Consider the following 16199-nt stretch of genomic DNA (forward strand, 5'->3'; position numbering starts at 1 on the left):
TTGTAAATGTGATTACCAATAGTAATTCTAAAACTATAACAGTAAATTCCACACTTGTTCCGATTTCTTGTGTCGGCTAATGTATGTTCTGAGTTCTGACAAATGACTTGTACTACTGAACCTATCACAAAGAGCAGAATCACATTCCTCGGAGTCCTCGAATAACACATTCTGGATTTGGTTGACAGCGTATTTATTTGACAAGGAAGTCCTCCATTGCTAAGTCTACAGATTGGTAGACTCACCCTTACATTGAATTGACTTCCATGACCCAACAAAAAAAAAAAAATTTTACCGCCACACACACATATTTTACACACAAAATGTCGGTTTTCTTCATAGCGGTGAGGTGAGGCCACAAGATGACACATGTATTTGCACTTTTGCCTTGTTTTACAATTCAAAGAAATTTGGATCTTTAGAATTGAAAAATTGTGGATTCAAAACCTGTTAAGGCTTTGGAAGTTGAAAGGAAGTCCATAATTGAGGCCTTGGAAGTTGAAAGAAAGTGATAAAATCAAAACCCACTTAAAATGGTCTGCCACGATTGAGTTTTCACCAATCAATTCCAGGCAAGAATCAATTTCTAACGTCAAAACTTTTGAAAGAAGACCGGAGAAAAAAAAAAAGAGTTAGTGCATAATTTGGAATTATCAGGCAATCACTTGTACAACCAGGCATTGACTCAGTAATCGAATGCTATTGTGGTCTAAGAGATATACAAGTACTAGTCAATTTGTACACCTACCAAACTACGAAATTTAAAAAGTTTTTAAAACTTGATTTAAAAAGTTTCAACTAATTTATTGGCCATAGCAAAATTTTCACCATAAACTAATCAATTTTTTTGTAAGTATTATGTATTGATCTCCTCAAGTTTATATTATTGGTCTATCTGTTAGTTCTCCTGTTAACGGGGACAGAACCACAATGGTTCCAAAATTTCATTGTGCCCCCGCTTTGAATTTTATAATTCTTATTTGGGCTAAGAATTTTACCTTAAAAATTTATTTTAGAGAACAATATTAGACATTATTGTCATATATTATTGTCATACATTTTATTTTTGCCTCCATAAATATCAAAATTTTATTTACAAGTATAAATTTTTAACTCCAAAAATACACTAATAGTATATACACTATCACCGTTAGATCCACGACATATTTGTAAAAGTTGAATTTCAAATTTAAATTTTGTATAATTGTCATTCATTGAAAACTGACCGTGTATACGTTATGAATGTAGAAAAAAATTAATCCTTAGGTTTTTACCCTCCAAACCTTCGAATTATATGTTTTGTCAAAAACATTACTAATGTCAGACATTCCATGTTTCCTCTCCAAATTCAAAAGGGATAATTTCAGAAATCTTTCCTGAGGTTTCTCATAATATCAATGAGCTCCCCTGAGATTTCTAAAATCTCGCTTACTTCCTTTGAATTGACATTTTTTTATACGATTTAACCCCTTTGGAAGAAATACAAGAAAGATAAAACTTTTGTTCTAATACTACTCTTCTGTTATCTTACTTATGAAATTTATAACAATAATAAAAAATAAAATAAGGTGTAAATTTCTTAACGGAAACTATTTATTTTAGTTATATTGGAACAAAAGCAAAATTCACACATATAAAGAGATAATTTTACTTTTCAATACAACTTCAACTACACCATGAATTAAAACATATTTTCCCAGAATATATCTGGACTTCCTTAATTGTAACTTAACTATGCACGAAAATTTTAAGGTATTAATTACTCACAAAAATCCTCCTAAGTGGTTGACCTTGATTAAATTTAATTCATCTACGTCCTTTGCTATTCCACCACAACCTCAATATAAATAATATGGACCATTATTAGCTAGCAATTTATTTTTTTAATTTACATTTTTTGGTTTTAAAATTTTATTTTGTTTTGGTTTTGTGGTTAAATAGTTATTAAGAGCAAGGGCAATATTATCAATTTGTGACTTTGAATAGGAAGTTTGTCAAGTTGACAATGGCGGTAAGTGAGATTTTAAAATTTTCAAAGGAGTTGAATGATATTATGACGGACCTCATGGGAGATTTATGAAATTATCCCAATTCAAAATTATGCTTTCGTCATTGCCTGTTAATAACATTTTGATTTCAACGGACTAGATTTCTATTGTATATTTATTCGATTAATCTGAATTCTAATACTCCAATGGAAAAAAAATAAAGCAATAACTATAAGTTCATGATGGCCATGCAAAACTTTAGTTACAGATGAAGAGATTTATTCTGGAACCAATCTGTTGAAAGATTAGCAAAGTCTACCCCTAAATACATGAAATAATCCTGCAAGATTCTTTGGTCAAAGTGAGGTTAACTTTCATTTTCAGATTAATCTACTTTACAAATTTGATGATATGCTCTTCGTTCTATTATGTTGTGCAGCTGTAAATTCCATTAGCCGACCTCTTTTGCTTGATTAAGTGGTAATGCAAACCTTATCTCTGATAAAAGCAAGCTTAATTAAATATTTTATATACCCACTAACCCTCTACCTTTGAATCCTTAATTCCCACTCTTCCCTGAAATGTCAACGGATACTTTTGCAGTTTCGCTTTTCAAGTTTGTTGTAGTACTAAATCTTATCACAAGGAAAAGTTTACTCTTTCTTTAGATTAACGTTTGCAAAATTAAAAACTTGCATTTTCAGTTCGATCAGTCAAGTCATGGTAAAAAATATATATATACTGTAACCTGCTTGGATTATTATTTTTAGGAGTTTTTGTCAAAAAATATACTGTAATGATTTGATATATGTGTGCTAAAAAAAGGTGATTGAAAAATATATTCACAGAAAACGTAAAACTTTTCTGATGAAACATTGCAATCCTAATGATCAATTTACAGTTCTCGTGAGGAAGTTTCCTACTAAATTGTTGATTTCCATTTTTGTTTTCATTAGTGTACTAAACATGTATTACATGCATTTCCTAATCTTGGATCCAAATAATGCCCTTGTCAAGAAAGGGTTGATGGACGGAGTTCCCTACTACTTCTATCTCTTGGAAAATGTCGGGAATATGTCGGCACTAGAATTGAAGTTTATCTTTCTACAAACACAAGAAAGGAGGTAAAAAAAGTTATTGACCTACTTAAATTAGGTCCACCACGTCAAATTGCTGCTCATATAGCTAGGCGTAATTATAATCTATATCTTATAACAATTCTAATTGGTTGTATTTTAAGTTTGTATTTCGTTGTCATAAAAAAGTTCATATTTCACTACTTGGACTATTTTGCACATCTTTAGTATTTTCTTATAAAAATTATCTATTTATATGAGATAAGATTTACAAATTCTTTTGATTGAATCGGGGAGAAGTGGTGGAGGGTTTCTTGGAATCTCGTTACTTCAAAGACAATATTGAAAGTCTCCTTTCCCAACTTAGACCATTTGGGTAACATTTCATCTCATGCTATAGTATAGGAGGCCAAAATTTGGAAGGACGAAAATATAGTGTCAAATATATCCATGCCATTTTCCTTCATGAACGCGATAAGGATTGAAAATTGAAGGATTTCGTATCCAACTTGAACTTTAATTATTTGAATTCCTAGTCATGCATCTCGTCGCCTTGAACCAAATAAGAATTCTTCGAGCCATTTTCACATCTCATAAGCTAAACCAATAGTCATTGGGTCGTGGGAATACATAACCTCTACAATATATAAGATACGATATATATACGATACGATACATTACGTGCATCATTCATTCGCGAGAATATTAATTTTTTTTACACTAACAGATACGATACATTAATATATATATATTTTTATATAGTCATGGCTTGCATGCATAACATTCAAGAATCTCATGTTGTTGTTGATGATGATGAAGAGAGAAGAAAGATGGCATAGCGAAAGGAATACAGCATGATAAAGCATATGGCATCGAGGGGGAAAGCGCATGCAGAACATCTTCATTATCCTGTCCTCATACGTTATATTTCACCCCAAGCAATCTCTTACCTTTTTTTATAACTATGGGCCTTTTGGTTGTTTCGGATTTTTTCCCAACTTCAACATACGCATGACAATTGTCTCCTCTGCCCTGTCCCATTGCCCCCACGTTTCAATGTTTTCACTTTTGGCCCTTTATCTTATTTCAATGTCATGGATACGTCCATTTGAGAAGATCAAATTATCATCATTCCATGAGAAGAGTGACTTGCAAGAATCACAAATTGGTGTTCGCTTTCAGATTTGTCTCCATTAGCCTGGAATGTGTAGGAAAGTGGATAAACCTTTTGTTTTCTTATGACAATATGCTATAAAGAACAAAAAAAAAAAAAAAAAAAAAAAAGGAGGTGAAAACAATAGTGCTCTATTGATATTTCTCGTCCTAAAAGGCTAAAGACATAAGCAACAAAACTTGCAAGATGCCCTACAAACTTCCCAACCAAGTTTGTTTGCTTTTTGTGATGTATCCCCATTTTTATTTTCAATGCAGTTACTTTCCTGAATAAACTTTAGTATCATTTTGTTGTTCCAAAAGCTTAAAAAAGCCAACGTTAAGTTAATTCTGCCACCATCCTAATACATACATAAACATAATATCAACATTATATAAAATATTACGTAAGTACTTAAGATAGTCCTTAAATGCCTAAGATAAATAATTAAATAATACGGTCACACGTCATGAAATATTATCAAATTAACACGTCGTAAACTTCGTTATATATGCTGCATGTATGAGATGTTTTTAGTGCACAATGGCATGACTAATATTGATGTAGATTAGTAACATAAACTTCTTTAGCTAAAAAATGGAGTATTGTCAAAATGCCAAATTTTCAAGAAAAGGGTCAAAATGCCAAATTTTCAAGAATTGTGATTGAATGATAGTAATTTAGCAAACCCTAAGGACAGTAGAAGAAAAGTAGGCGTGAGTTTCTGTGAGAAGCAGACAGAATGTGAAGACAGTAGGATACTACACTACTCATTACAGCTCTGCGGAGGTATCACTAAGCTCCCTGCAGCTGCTGCTGCAATGTCACTTTTCTAGCTTCCAGTTTTCATCACTCTAAAAAGTCCCAAAAGCTTCTCTGCCCCCAACCAACACAACACGCGCTCACACACGCGCGCACACACACACACACACTGTAACAGTACAGACTACAGACTACAGAAGCAGAGTGAGAAAGCAAAAGCCAACAAGAAAACCAAAAGACAGAAAATAAAAAAAAAGACAAACAAAAAAAGAAAAAGAAAAAAGAATAGCAGCAGAAGCAACAGCATAATAGATAGCAACGACTCACAATAATAAACCTTGAAAATGGTCTCCACTCTCCTCCACTACCCTTCTTCTCCTCTCCTCTCCTTTTCCTCCATTCCTCTCAGTCTCCACTAATAATACGAAGCCTACCCCGTTATAGTCTTTCACTCAAAACACGCGCAAAAGACACATACTTGTGTTGTACTGAATACTGAGAGAGTATATTTGTTTGCATGTTAGTATTAGGTGGGTGGTGGGTGGTGGTGGGCTGAGTGAGCTTCTCTAATTGACAGGGTTTTGGGATTTTGGGAGGAAGGTAAGGCAAAAAAAAGGAAAAAAGAAGGTGAGGGATCCGATGATGGAAGATCTGGGTTTTGTGCTTGATGCTGCGTGATTATCAAGTATTAAGATCATAGGGGGGGAGGAGGAGGTGAAACGGCCGCTTTTATTTCTGGAGTTTAACTGTAAAGCACTAGGTAAAATCGTGTCTCCTGCTTTCACACTAACACACGCTCTACTCTGTGTTTTCTGACTGCATGTGTGAGTTTTCTTGTTTAAGATATGGCGTTTTTGTTTGTGTCGCATTTTTCCATGTGGTTTTTGTTTAGATTTCTTGATTTTGAAGAATTCTGGAAGATCCAAAGCTTCAGACACAAACTTTCATTACTTATGCAAACTCTTGTCCAAATTTCTATGCATAATAAAAATAGCAGCTTTGGTGATGGCTTAATTTTTTAATATGGTATCATAATCCATGTGGTTGTTTGTATGAGAGAGTACAAATAATCACATATACACAACTGATATAGTGATCTCAGAGTTAAAGTTGCTAACTTTACCGTCTTGAAAGAGTGTTTGCTTTTATTTGTCTGTTCACTGTACTTTGAACTTATCTTGGATTCTTGAAGAGGAAAGATCATTTCTTTGGCTAATCTTGGGGGTAAGAGAAAAGGGATAAAATTTCTTGCTTAGTATGATAGATTTGAGACCCCATTTTTTTTAGGATTTTGGAAATGATTTTTTTTCCTTTTCTAAATTGAACGATATGATTGTGGGGATTTTGCTTTCTTTCTTTTATTGTGGTTGGGAGATAATTAATACTGATGGACTTCCCCGACCTAGAGGGGTTTGTTGATCTGTTTGTTTTGCAATTGAGTTTTTCTTCTTCTTTCTTTCTTGGTTTAGATTTTGGTAGTGATGATGGCGGTGACTTCGGCCTGCAAAGATGGTGGCACTAAAGTTCAATTGGACAATGGGAAGTATGTCCGTTATACGCCTGAGCAGGTCGAGGCTTTGGAGAGGTTGTATCATGATTGTCCAAAGCCTAGCTCCCTTCGTCGACAACAGCTGATTCGAGAATGCCCAATTCTTTCAAACATTGAGCCTAAGCAGATCAAAGTTTGGTTTCAGAACAGAAGGTATTTACTAAGGCTTAATGTAATTTGTGCTGAGTTCAGGTAGATTTATGTGTTTCTGGATTTATGAATTTGTTGTTAACAATATTGAAAATTTTCAATTTTGTTTGCAGATGTAGGGAGAAGCAGCGTAAAGAGGCATCCCGCCTTCAAGGTGTGAACAGAAAATTGACAGCAATGAACAAGCTGTTGATGGAGGAAAATGATAGGTTGCAGAAGCAGGTTTCGCAGTTGGTGTATGAGAATAGTTTTTTCCGCCAACAGTCTCAAAATGTAAATCTATTATCAGCTTATCTTATTTCTTGTGGTTTTTCACCTATTCTTGGATCCTTTTTGCACTTTTGTTGGTAGCTCTGACTTAATGGTTAAATGCTTGTTGTCAATCCTTTTTCTTGTAAAATGAGGGGGAAAGGGCAATAAAGTGAATCTCAAATATGTGCTTTTTAAATTACGATAGTAATTGGGCTATAAATCTTTCTATGAGTGACGTTTTGTAACTATCTTCAATAGAATATTTTATTTTGATTAGTGGAAAGTCATTCATGTATTCTGATTTTCAATGTTTTCAGGCAACTCTTGCCACCACTGATAATAGTTGTGAATCAGTGGTTACAAGTGGTCAGCCCCACTTGACTCCTCAGCGTCCACCAAGAGATGCTAGTCCTGCAGGGTTAGTGGGGAATGCTTCTTGTTCTTTGTGCCCCTTGATTTTGAGATATTTATTATTTGTGTTGCTTTGTGCCATGGCTGATGTGTGGCATGCTTGTATTTCTTCTAGACTTTTGTCCATTGCAGAGGAGACTTTAACAGAGTTTCTATCAAAGGCCACTGGAACTGCTGTTGAGTGGGTCCAAATGCCTGGGATGAAGGTTACTGACTTCTTTATTATAATATTTAATGGTGTTAATCTGCACTTTATTGTTCTTTTAAGAAGTTATTGAAAGTTGAAAATGTTCTATCCTGAATGCTTCTTGCCTTATGCGTCGCCTTTGTCAATTTTTGGCACTTGTGCAAGTAGTGGTATTTTTGCTTCTCCATTTCCTTCATCAAGTTTTCCTTCTGTTAGTTCAGTTGGCAGGTTATGGGAGTCTATTTTTAAATTCCCTTTTCTTCTTGTCACTTGTGCATCATGTTATGATTTCAATTTGTCATTCCTCTCTTCAGAGCAGCTCTATTATTTGTACTAAAACCTAAACTTAAGTTTGGTCAAATCCAATTTGACAGGAATTAATAAGTGTAAAGTCATTCTGATGTTTCTTATACTTGCCCCGGCTTAATTTGAGCTTTTCAACTAGTATCTAGACAAAGTTGAATCCAAATCATGTACTGTCATGTTAATTGCTTTTGGGTTTTATTTTATTTTTATTCTATTATTTTTGCCTTGATGTGTTCAATCACTTTAATTTGTTGTATTAAAGAGTTGCTTTCTGAATTTGCAGCCTGGTCCGGATTCCATTGGAATCATTGCTATTTCTCATGGTTGCACTGGTATAGCATCACGTGCATGTGGTCTTGTGGGTTTGGAACCTACAAGGGTAAGTCTTCAAGGATGATGTTTGGTAGATATGGGCCACTGCTCATGAATAACAGATTGTACCAATTATTAATGTGTATGTAGGTTGCTGAAATCTTAAAAGATCGGCCCTCATGGTTTCGTGATTGCCGAGCTGTGGATATCCTCAATGCGATGTCTACTGGAAATGGTGGAACCATTGAACTTCTTTATATGCAGGTCAAAATTTTTCATATGTTGAATTCTGTGGTTGTCATCCACTGTTAAGTAAAGTCGTTTGACAAATGTAGTTCTGACTTCCTTGTTCAGCTCTATGCCCCTACTACTTTGGCACCAGCTCGTGACTTCTGGCTATTACGCTATACGTCTGTGATGGAAGATGGTAGTCTCGTGGTATGTACCTCATAGTAAACTTGTGGAATGCAAAATGATCTCATCTTAGCTAATTTAGGTTGATTTATTAAATTCTTGAAAAACTTTAGGTCTGTGAAAGATCGCTGAACAACACTCAGAATGGTCCCAGTATGCCACCTGTTCAGCATTTTGTAAGAGCTGAAATGCTGCCGAGCGGATACTTGATCAGACCTTGTGAGGGAGGTGGCTCAATAATCCATATAGTTGACCACATAGACTTAGAGGTATTCTACTTAACATACAAGTTTCATCATAGAGTAGGCTACCCATGCTATAATAACCATATTGCTTGCCAACAGCCATGGAGTGTGCCTGAAGTGATCCGTCCGCTATATGAGTCGTCAACGTTGCTTGCTCAGAAGACAACAATGGCGGTATGATATTTAGATTCTATGCAGTTCTCTCCTTTGCACAAGTCATGCCATTGTATTGGTTTCAGATAGTAATCTCAGTTTCTGGAGTGTATTTTATGAATGTACTAAAGTATCCAAAAAGAGATGAATGTACAATTTTGTTCTCTAATTTGAGCCTCTAATATCTTGCAGGCTTTACGCCAATTAAGACAGATTTCACTTGAAGTTTCTCAGCCTACCGTCACAGGATGGGGAAGAAGACCTGCAGCATTACGAGCACTTAGCCAAAGATTGAGCAAGTAGGTTTCTGAGCTATTGTCATTATGTTCTGATGGCTTCTAATTTTTTATGTGAAACTAAAATTTACTTTATTTTTTCTCTAGGGGTTTCAATGAGGCTGTAAATGGTTTCACAGATGAGGGATGGTCTATGCTTGACAGTGATGGCATTGATGATGTTACTGTTCTTGTGAACTCTTCTCCCAGCAAATTGACGGGAGTAAATTTTCATTATACTAATGGATTTTCATCCGTCAGCAATGCAGTGCTATGTGCCAAGGCCTCCATGCTTTTACAGGTAAGGAGATTAGATGCATAGTAAGAAACATTATGAGGCTCCACTTGGATCTTTAGATTTTCTCTGAAAAACAGAAGGAATTGATAAATGGGTGAAAGTTAAGTTGTGGTACGTATTGCCTCAAACTACAACTGTATATACCACAGTATAGCTAAAAAGTGTTTTTGCTTTTTTTGTTTTGTAAAATAAGATAATAAGATCAGGAGTTGAAACTTAAGATAATCCCAAGAGGTTTGATGGCAAGACCAAGTAACCATTACCTTTGTGTTTAATACTGTAGGTCACAATCCTTGAAAACCAAAAACATGATACGAATGTTAAAACATAATTTCCTTTCCCACTGAATCTTCAGGTTCCGTACATGCATAGTAGTTCTATGGGTAATTACATCACATCTCTTAAGAAAAAAGTCGTATTAAACTCTTGTTTGTAGTCAAGTGCCTAAACACTTTTTTTCTTTTTGGAGTGCCTAAACTTAAATTTCTTGTCATTTTCATCATACGCTTGTTTGGTGATGATGTTAGCAAAGCCATCATTTTTTCTTTTCTGAGATAGCCATGATTTATAATTTGCAGTGCTTATGCGTTTTTAAGACAGTCAATAATTCACTGCACTAACAACCATATTTTAGCAAGAGCAAGTTAATTTAAAAGTTGACATGCATTTGTGAGGTTGTTAAAGTTAATTTAAAAGTTGACATGGATTTGTGAAATTATTAAATTCCATAGTCTTGATTATGTTCCTTGTCCTATTTTTTTGCCTATCAGCTTTCATCTTCCTTCTTCATATGTCAATAGCTGGTCATGTTTACCCAATTTTCCTGTTATTCTGGCAGAATGTCCCTCCTGCTATACTTCTCAGGTTCCTCCGGGAACACCGATCAGAGTGGGCTGACAGCGGTATTGATGCATACTCAGCAGCAGCTATTAAAGCTAGCCCTTGTAGTGTACCTGTGTCTCGAGCGGGGAACTTTGGTGGGCAGGTCATCCTTCCACTTGCTCACACCATCGAACATGAAGAGGTTGATGCTTGTACTTTCTAATATTCAAGTTAAAATATATATCCTTTCAGCTGTTAACTTGTGCTATTATCATATGCTTTACTGGGTAAATCATTGATTTGCTTCTTTGAAACAGTTCATGGAAGTCATCAGGCTGGAAAATATTGGCCATTATCGAGAAGACATGATTATGCCTGCTGATATATTCCTCTTACAAGTAGGTGTTTTTGTTCTCTGTTTCATGTGAGGCAACTTAATACTAGTAACTTATCCTTCTTTCACTTATTTTGTATCATTTTTTCTTTCTGGATAGCAGATTTCTTGCCCTCTATTATTATTTCTCTCAGTTAATTGCAAACTTAGCAATTATATGATATCTTTACCTGTGTTTTGATTTTCTTATCTTGCAGCTTTGTAGTGGAGTGGATGAGAATGCCATTGGTACTTGTGCAGAACTCATCTTTGCCCCAATAGATGCCTCTTTCTCTGATGATGCCCCTCTTCTTCCATCTGGTTTTCGCATCATTCCCCTCGATTCCAAAGTGGTAGATTTCTATATCATATGCTGTGTTGTCAGAGTTCTTGTCACTTCTTACATTTGTTTACTGGTATAATCTTGTGATTGTGCAGGATTCCTCTAGTCCTAATCGAACACTTGACCTTGCATCGACACTTGAAGTTGGACCATCAGGAAACAGGATATCCGGTGAATGTTCCAGGCACTCTGGTAGTGCGAAGTCAGTTATGACAATAGCATTTCAATTTGCATTTGAGATGCATCTTCAAGAAAATGTAGCAGCTATGGCTCGGCAATATGTTCGCAGCATAATATCATCTGTTCAGAGGGTGGCCTTGGCTCTTTCCCCTTCTCATCTTGGTTCTCATCCAGGTTTACGGCCACCACCAGGGACACCTGAAGCACAGACGCTAGCTCGTTGGATCTGCCAAAGCTATAGGTACGTTGATTGATTTTCTACTTCATTAGTACTTAATTTCCTTTTTTATCATCACGGAATTGCTTACATGTTTAACAGTTGACATTTGTCTACTCTAAAGAAAGTCTCCTATGCAAAATTTTTTATAGTTATAACTGGCTTTATTTTTTACAAAATATATTATTCGAAGCCCCACCCTCTTCAAATAAAGAACTACTTTTAGTCTGACATTTATAACATTTCAAGCATCATGCAGGATATCCCTTTAGGGCTGTTTTAGATTAGGATCTTTAATATCATTGAAATAACATGTCAAAGAAGATTGGATAGCACAGGACAGGAAATAGTGCCCCATTGATCACATTGAGATTTCTTTCAACTTTACAATAGGAGATTTTCTGTAGTCAACAAAACATTGAGTGTTTTAAATGAAATGTGTTCTCAGATGAGCTAACAATTATTGTTTGTTAGATTATCTATGCGACTATCAAAAAACGCACTACATAGGCCACTCCTGTCCAGGTGGTGAATTGCATAAATGGTGCTTCCGATCATTGGTTCTACTTTTACATGATGGGGAAGAATTACATTTATAAATACTTGTACTGAGAAAGCATATGGTTAAAACATTCAACTCTTCTATTCTGTGTGCGAGTGAAATTTCATGAAATCCTTCCATGCATCTTTTTCCCTTCTACGGGAAAAAGGGAAAATAAAAGAGTGGAATCATTTGGGACTGATATCAGTAATCAGAGATGGGTAGTATTTTGATCTTGGGCTGCCCAAAATTATTTGTTTGGCTTTGTATTTAAGGTTTTTTTCTGTTTAATTGCAGGTTCTTTCTAGGTGTGGAGTTACTTAAACCTGTTAGTGAAGGAAGTGAATCCATCCTCAAAACTCTTTGGCATCACTCAGATGCTCTCATGTGTTGCTCTTTGAAGGTGCTTTTTCATTCATCATTTTTTATTCCTATAATTAACTAATATAATAATAGCATTTCTTTTTTTTTTTTTTTGCTTCAGTCTGTTTTTGGAAATTCAATGTACCATGGCGTTTTTGACTTGTTGCATGGGTTAATACATTTCTTGAAGTGCTTTACCTGCTGGAGGAGGAAGCTAGGTTCTTAAATTGAGTAATATGTTATCATGAAGAGGGTCATCTAGGAAATCTCACTTGCACCAGTAAAATAAAAACCAATAGAGGAAAAATGTCAGAAGAAAAAGTGAATTGTTAATATCCAAAACAGAGAATTGACTATTGGTACAAAAATAAGAATGATTATGATATCAGCCAGATGATGAATGTGCTTGCTCCTGAAGACATACTATAATATGTCCGTATAGGACGCACTAGGTATCTCTGGAGAGGAAGTTGATGTAGTCCTTGGTAAGACCAATGATGGCTTTTAAAAATAGTCCAAGGGAAGATTAACAAGAATGTGGCTTGAAATCACTCCATTGGCCTTTATTTTTGTCGTCTTAGTGGAAATTAGCATGTCTTATGAGTTTTTATGTTGCAAATGAAAGTTGATACAGAAATCATTAATGTTTTCGTTTTTACATGTGGCATCAAGTTTAATTCTGTCTGAGGTAAAAAAAATGTCTAGTGGAAGTATGGAGTAATGAGGTGGCACCACATGTTTTCTGTAATACAGGGCTCAAACACTAGTTGAGACAAAGTTTATGCTTGAGCTATTCATCTTACTTGTATGTACAATCCATGATTTTTTGATTCTTTGTTTTGTTTTTTGACTGCTGCAGCCATTGCCAGTTTTCACCTTTGCTAATCAGGCTGGACTTGATATGCTTGAAACCACTTTAGTTGCACTCCAAGATATTACTCTTGAGAAGATTTTTGATGACAATGGAAGAAAGACACTCTTCTCCGAGCTTCCACAGATTATGCAACAGGTACAGTTAATTTGATTTGTGGTTCAAAAAAAAAAAAGATTTAGAGTTTCTGCCAGGAATAAAACTTTACGTTTTCTTTGACACCCTATACGAGATGATGGAAGGTTATGGCATTGTTCTCTCCCTCTCCCTCTCTCTCTCTCTCTCTCTCTCTCTCATGTGCATTAATAGGAGCTTATGTAGCACATTTGGTAGATTAAGGATCAGATGTAAAGCAACAAATACCTGGCAAATGACTGTTCTTATTAGGATAGCTGTTTCCTCGAAGAAAATACAAAGGCCAAACAAGTGCTTATAGTAAGACTAGGTATTTTCCCTACTGTCCCCTGGTGTAGAATTTATAACAACCAAACAAAGAACAGAACAGAAGAATCATCTTCTCCTGCTGCAATGAACTTTAGGAGGATGGCTTAGCCCGGTTAATAATTTTGATGTCGTTTGGACATTTTGAAGACTCCTCATCTGAAATGTTGAATAATGGTGCGCAATGAGAAGGGTAACAATAATCTAAGCTAGAGTCCCTGGTAATTGTGATGTTTGTCTTATAGTCCAATCGTTAGACGCATCGAATTGTGGATGATACTTGGGTACTGGGAAGCCATCAAATATTCCTAAATTTCTTACGTAGCTGAAGCTTTTCCTAATGGAATTCATCTTTTCTACTTTCTTTGCAGGGTTTTGCCTGTCTTCAAGGTGGCATCTGCTTGTCAAGTATGGGTAGGCCAGTCTCTTATGAGAGAGCCGTTGCTTGGAAGGTGTTGAATGAAGAAGAGAACGCTCACTGCATATGCTTCATGTTTGTTAACTGGTCTTTCGTTTGATTTTGTAAAATCAGTCACAGTAGGCAAAAAACATCACATTCTGGCTTCCATCTATGTCGTTACCCTTTTAACTGTATACTGTTTAACTAATCCATCAAGTTATTTTGTCTTGTTATGCTATATATGGATTCTTCTGTGCCATGCTTAATCGTCGATCTATTTCCTTCTCCAAGTCCTTTCTTCCGAATAGTGTGCTTTAATAGTCCAGAGTAAGCTGCATGGAATTGTGATTATTGCGAAAAAAATTGCTGCATGTCATATATTTAATCTGGTAACAAGATATGATGACCGTTCTGGCAGAAAAATTATCGGTCTCGATATGAACTTTGTGTTATTGGTCGTTCCTTGTGCTACCAGTCTCAATATCTGCTGGTGAGCTCCGTGCCTACCTTTAAAAAACTTAAGAGCTGCCAGGACGTGTTTATATGCAAGCTTGTTCCTTGTATTTTGGGGCTGCTGTTGATCATCCGCAGATTACTTGGTTCTTTAGGGGAAATGGGGATGAGGGTTGAAAATGGCTAGGATTTTAGTCTTGCGTGTGAGTGCTCCTGGGCCTAACAACAATCTGAGGAAATGAACATTTACATGAAAAATGAAACATATATACAAGAACTGTGAATGTTAACTGTAATCAAATACCATAACTTTTTGCCGAAAGTTGGGGAACCAAAGGAGGGCGAGAAACGATTCCACCAAGACATCAGCAGTAAGGATTGCAATTTTTAGCTCTGATGGAGCTAATTTGTCTGCTAAACATCGAAGGTGTTGATAAAAATAAAGTGGAAAAAAAAAAATCAATCTGAGCTAGATGTTTAGAGAGACGATTTCATGCCTTGAGACAATAAAAGCTCAAATGAAGTTTAAGATTACAGCCCCACGGTAAAAGGCCAATGAGGGAAGTTTAAGGATTTCGTTCTCAAGCATAGAAATTGTAGAATGTAATGATGAGCTTGGACTCAAGTTAGAGCATAGACAAATCAATGAAATTTAGATTTGATATGATGCTAGTACGTTATAGTGCCTTAAAAGGGCACTTTTATTTTAGCCAGTGAGGTAAGTAGGATTGAGCCATCGCTGGACAAATGGTGTTTGTATTTACCTGAGTTGGACCAAATATCATTTTCCTCAGAATCTTTGTCAATCTACTTTTAGATTTTCTTGCTGCAGGAATCATTTGTTTCCATGCATTTGTCTGTATTATGCTTGAAACCTGAACGAAGAAGAAAAAGTAAAGCCTGTCAGGAATAAGAAAAATTTTGGTAGATTACAAACACTAAAGTTTTTACCTCAGCCTGATAACAGGGTTTTCACCAACAACCCCCTTCAGGATTGGGAATCTTATGATTAATTTCGTCCTGTTGTGTGAAATCCCCATTTCTTTCAAGGATGTGGAGTTCCTATTGCCATCTTTTCAAACATGAAAGTTGATTTTCAAACGTACCCAAATGGGTAAAATAGGCAGGCAAGTGTTCGTTATCAGATGGATCGATCTTCTTCAAGATAAGGAGTACAGCACTAAACAACTTTGTTCAGTGTATCTGTCCAATTTTGATTGCTTCACTTCATTAGCTCAAATCACTTTTTCCTGGTGTTGGCTCCTTTTTGCAATAAATAATTACCCTTTAACAACAATTAATTAGAGAATTTGTGCATTGACAACGAAGAAAATAAAAAATCATCTTGAGCATGTGATGAGTTATTAAGAAGATATTTTATTTTCGCAATTAATTTATATGTATATGAGATAAATGACATTAAGAAGAGACAACTGAAATAATCTTTTGTACCCAACTTCATTCTGCTCATGCCACATTGGGTGGTAGAATGCACTTTGGTCTATATACAAATCATCATAGTGAATTATTGTGTCCTCAAAAATGACATGCAATTTGAAATATCCCAAGCACTTGGATCTTTCTTCTCATTGGTTTTGAATCAAAATGCATGTCACTTTCCATTCAAATTGTTCTTCCATTGAAATGAAGTGAGCGAGACGTTT

At 35.6% G+C, this 16199-nt stretch overlaps 1 protein-coding gene and 1 long non-coding RNA gene across 2 annotated transcripts; one reads left to right on the plus strand and one right to left on the minus strand.

The window, feature by feature from the left end:
• The first annotated feature begins 5153 nt into the window (after positions 1-5153).
• On the plus strand, positions 5154-14341 carry LOC113703696 (homeobox-leucine zipper protein ATHB-15-like). Its single transcript, XM_027225147.2, has 19 exons — positions 5154-5739; positions 6449-6681; positions 6792-6951; positions 7248-7348; positions 7457-7547; positions 8118-8213; positions 8297-8410; positions 8501-8584; positions 8674-8829; positions 8905-8979; positions 9151-9257; positions 9342-9534; positions 10370-10555; positions 10671-10751; positions 10945-11079; positions 11165-11490; positions 12305-12410; positions 13230-13379; positions 14054-14341. The coding sequence occupies exons 2-19, from the start codon at positions 6461-6463 to the stop codon at positions 14198-14200; spliced, it is 2529 nt and encodes an 842-aa protein (XP_027080948.1). The 5' UTR covers positions 5154-5739; positions 6449-6460; the 3' UTR covers positions 14201-14341.
• Positions 14342-15172: 831 nt separating this feature from the next.
• Positions 15173-15610, minus strand: LOC140012931 (uncharacterized). The gene is made up of 2 exons (XR_011819891.1): positions 15487-15610; positions 15173-15410 (listed from the first exon to the last, which is right to left on the minus strand). It is a non-coding gene; the product is annotated as an uncharacterized lncRNA (long non-coding RNA).
• Between the last annotated feature and the right edge of the window lie 589 nt (positions 15611-16199).

Source organism: Coffea arabica, chromosome 8e (assembly GCF_036785885.1).
Source record: "Coffea arabica cultivar ET-39 chromosome 8e, Coffea Arabica ET-39 HiFi, whole genome shotgun sequence".
In the NCBI taxonomy this organism is placed as follows: domain Eukaryota; kingdom Viridiplantae; phylum Streptophyta; class Magnoliopsida; order Gentianales; family Rubiaceae; genus Coffea; species Coffea arabica.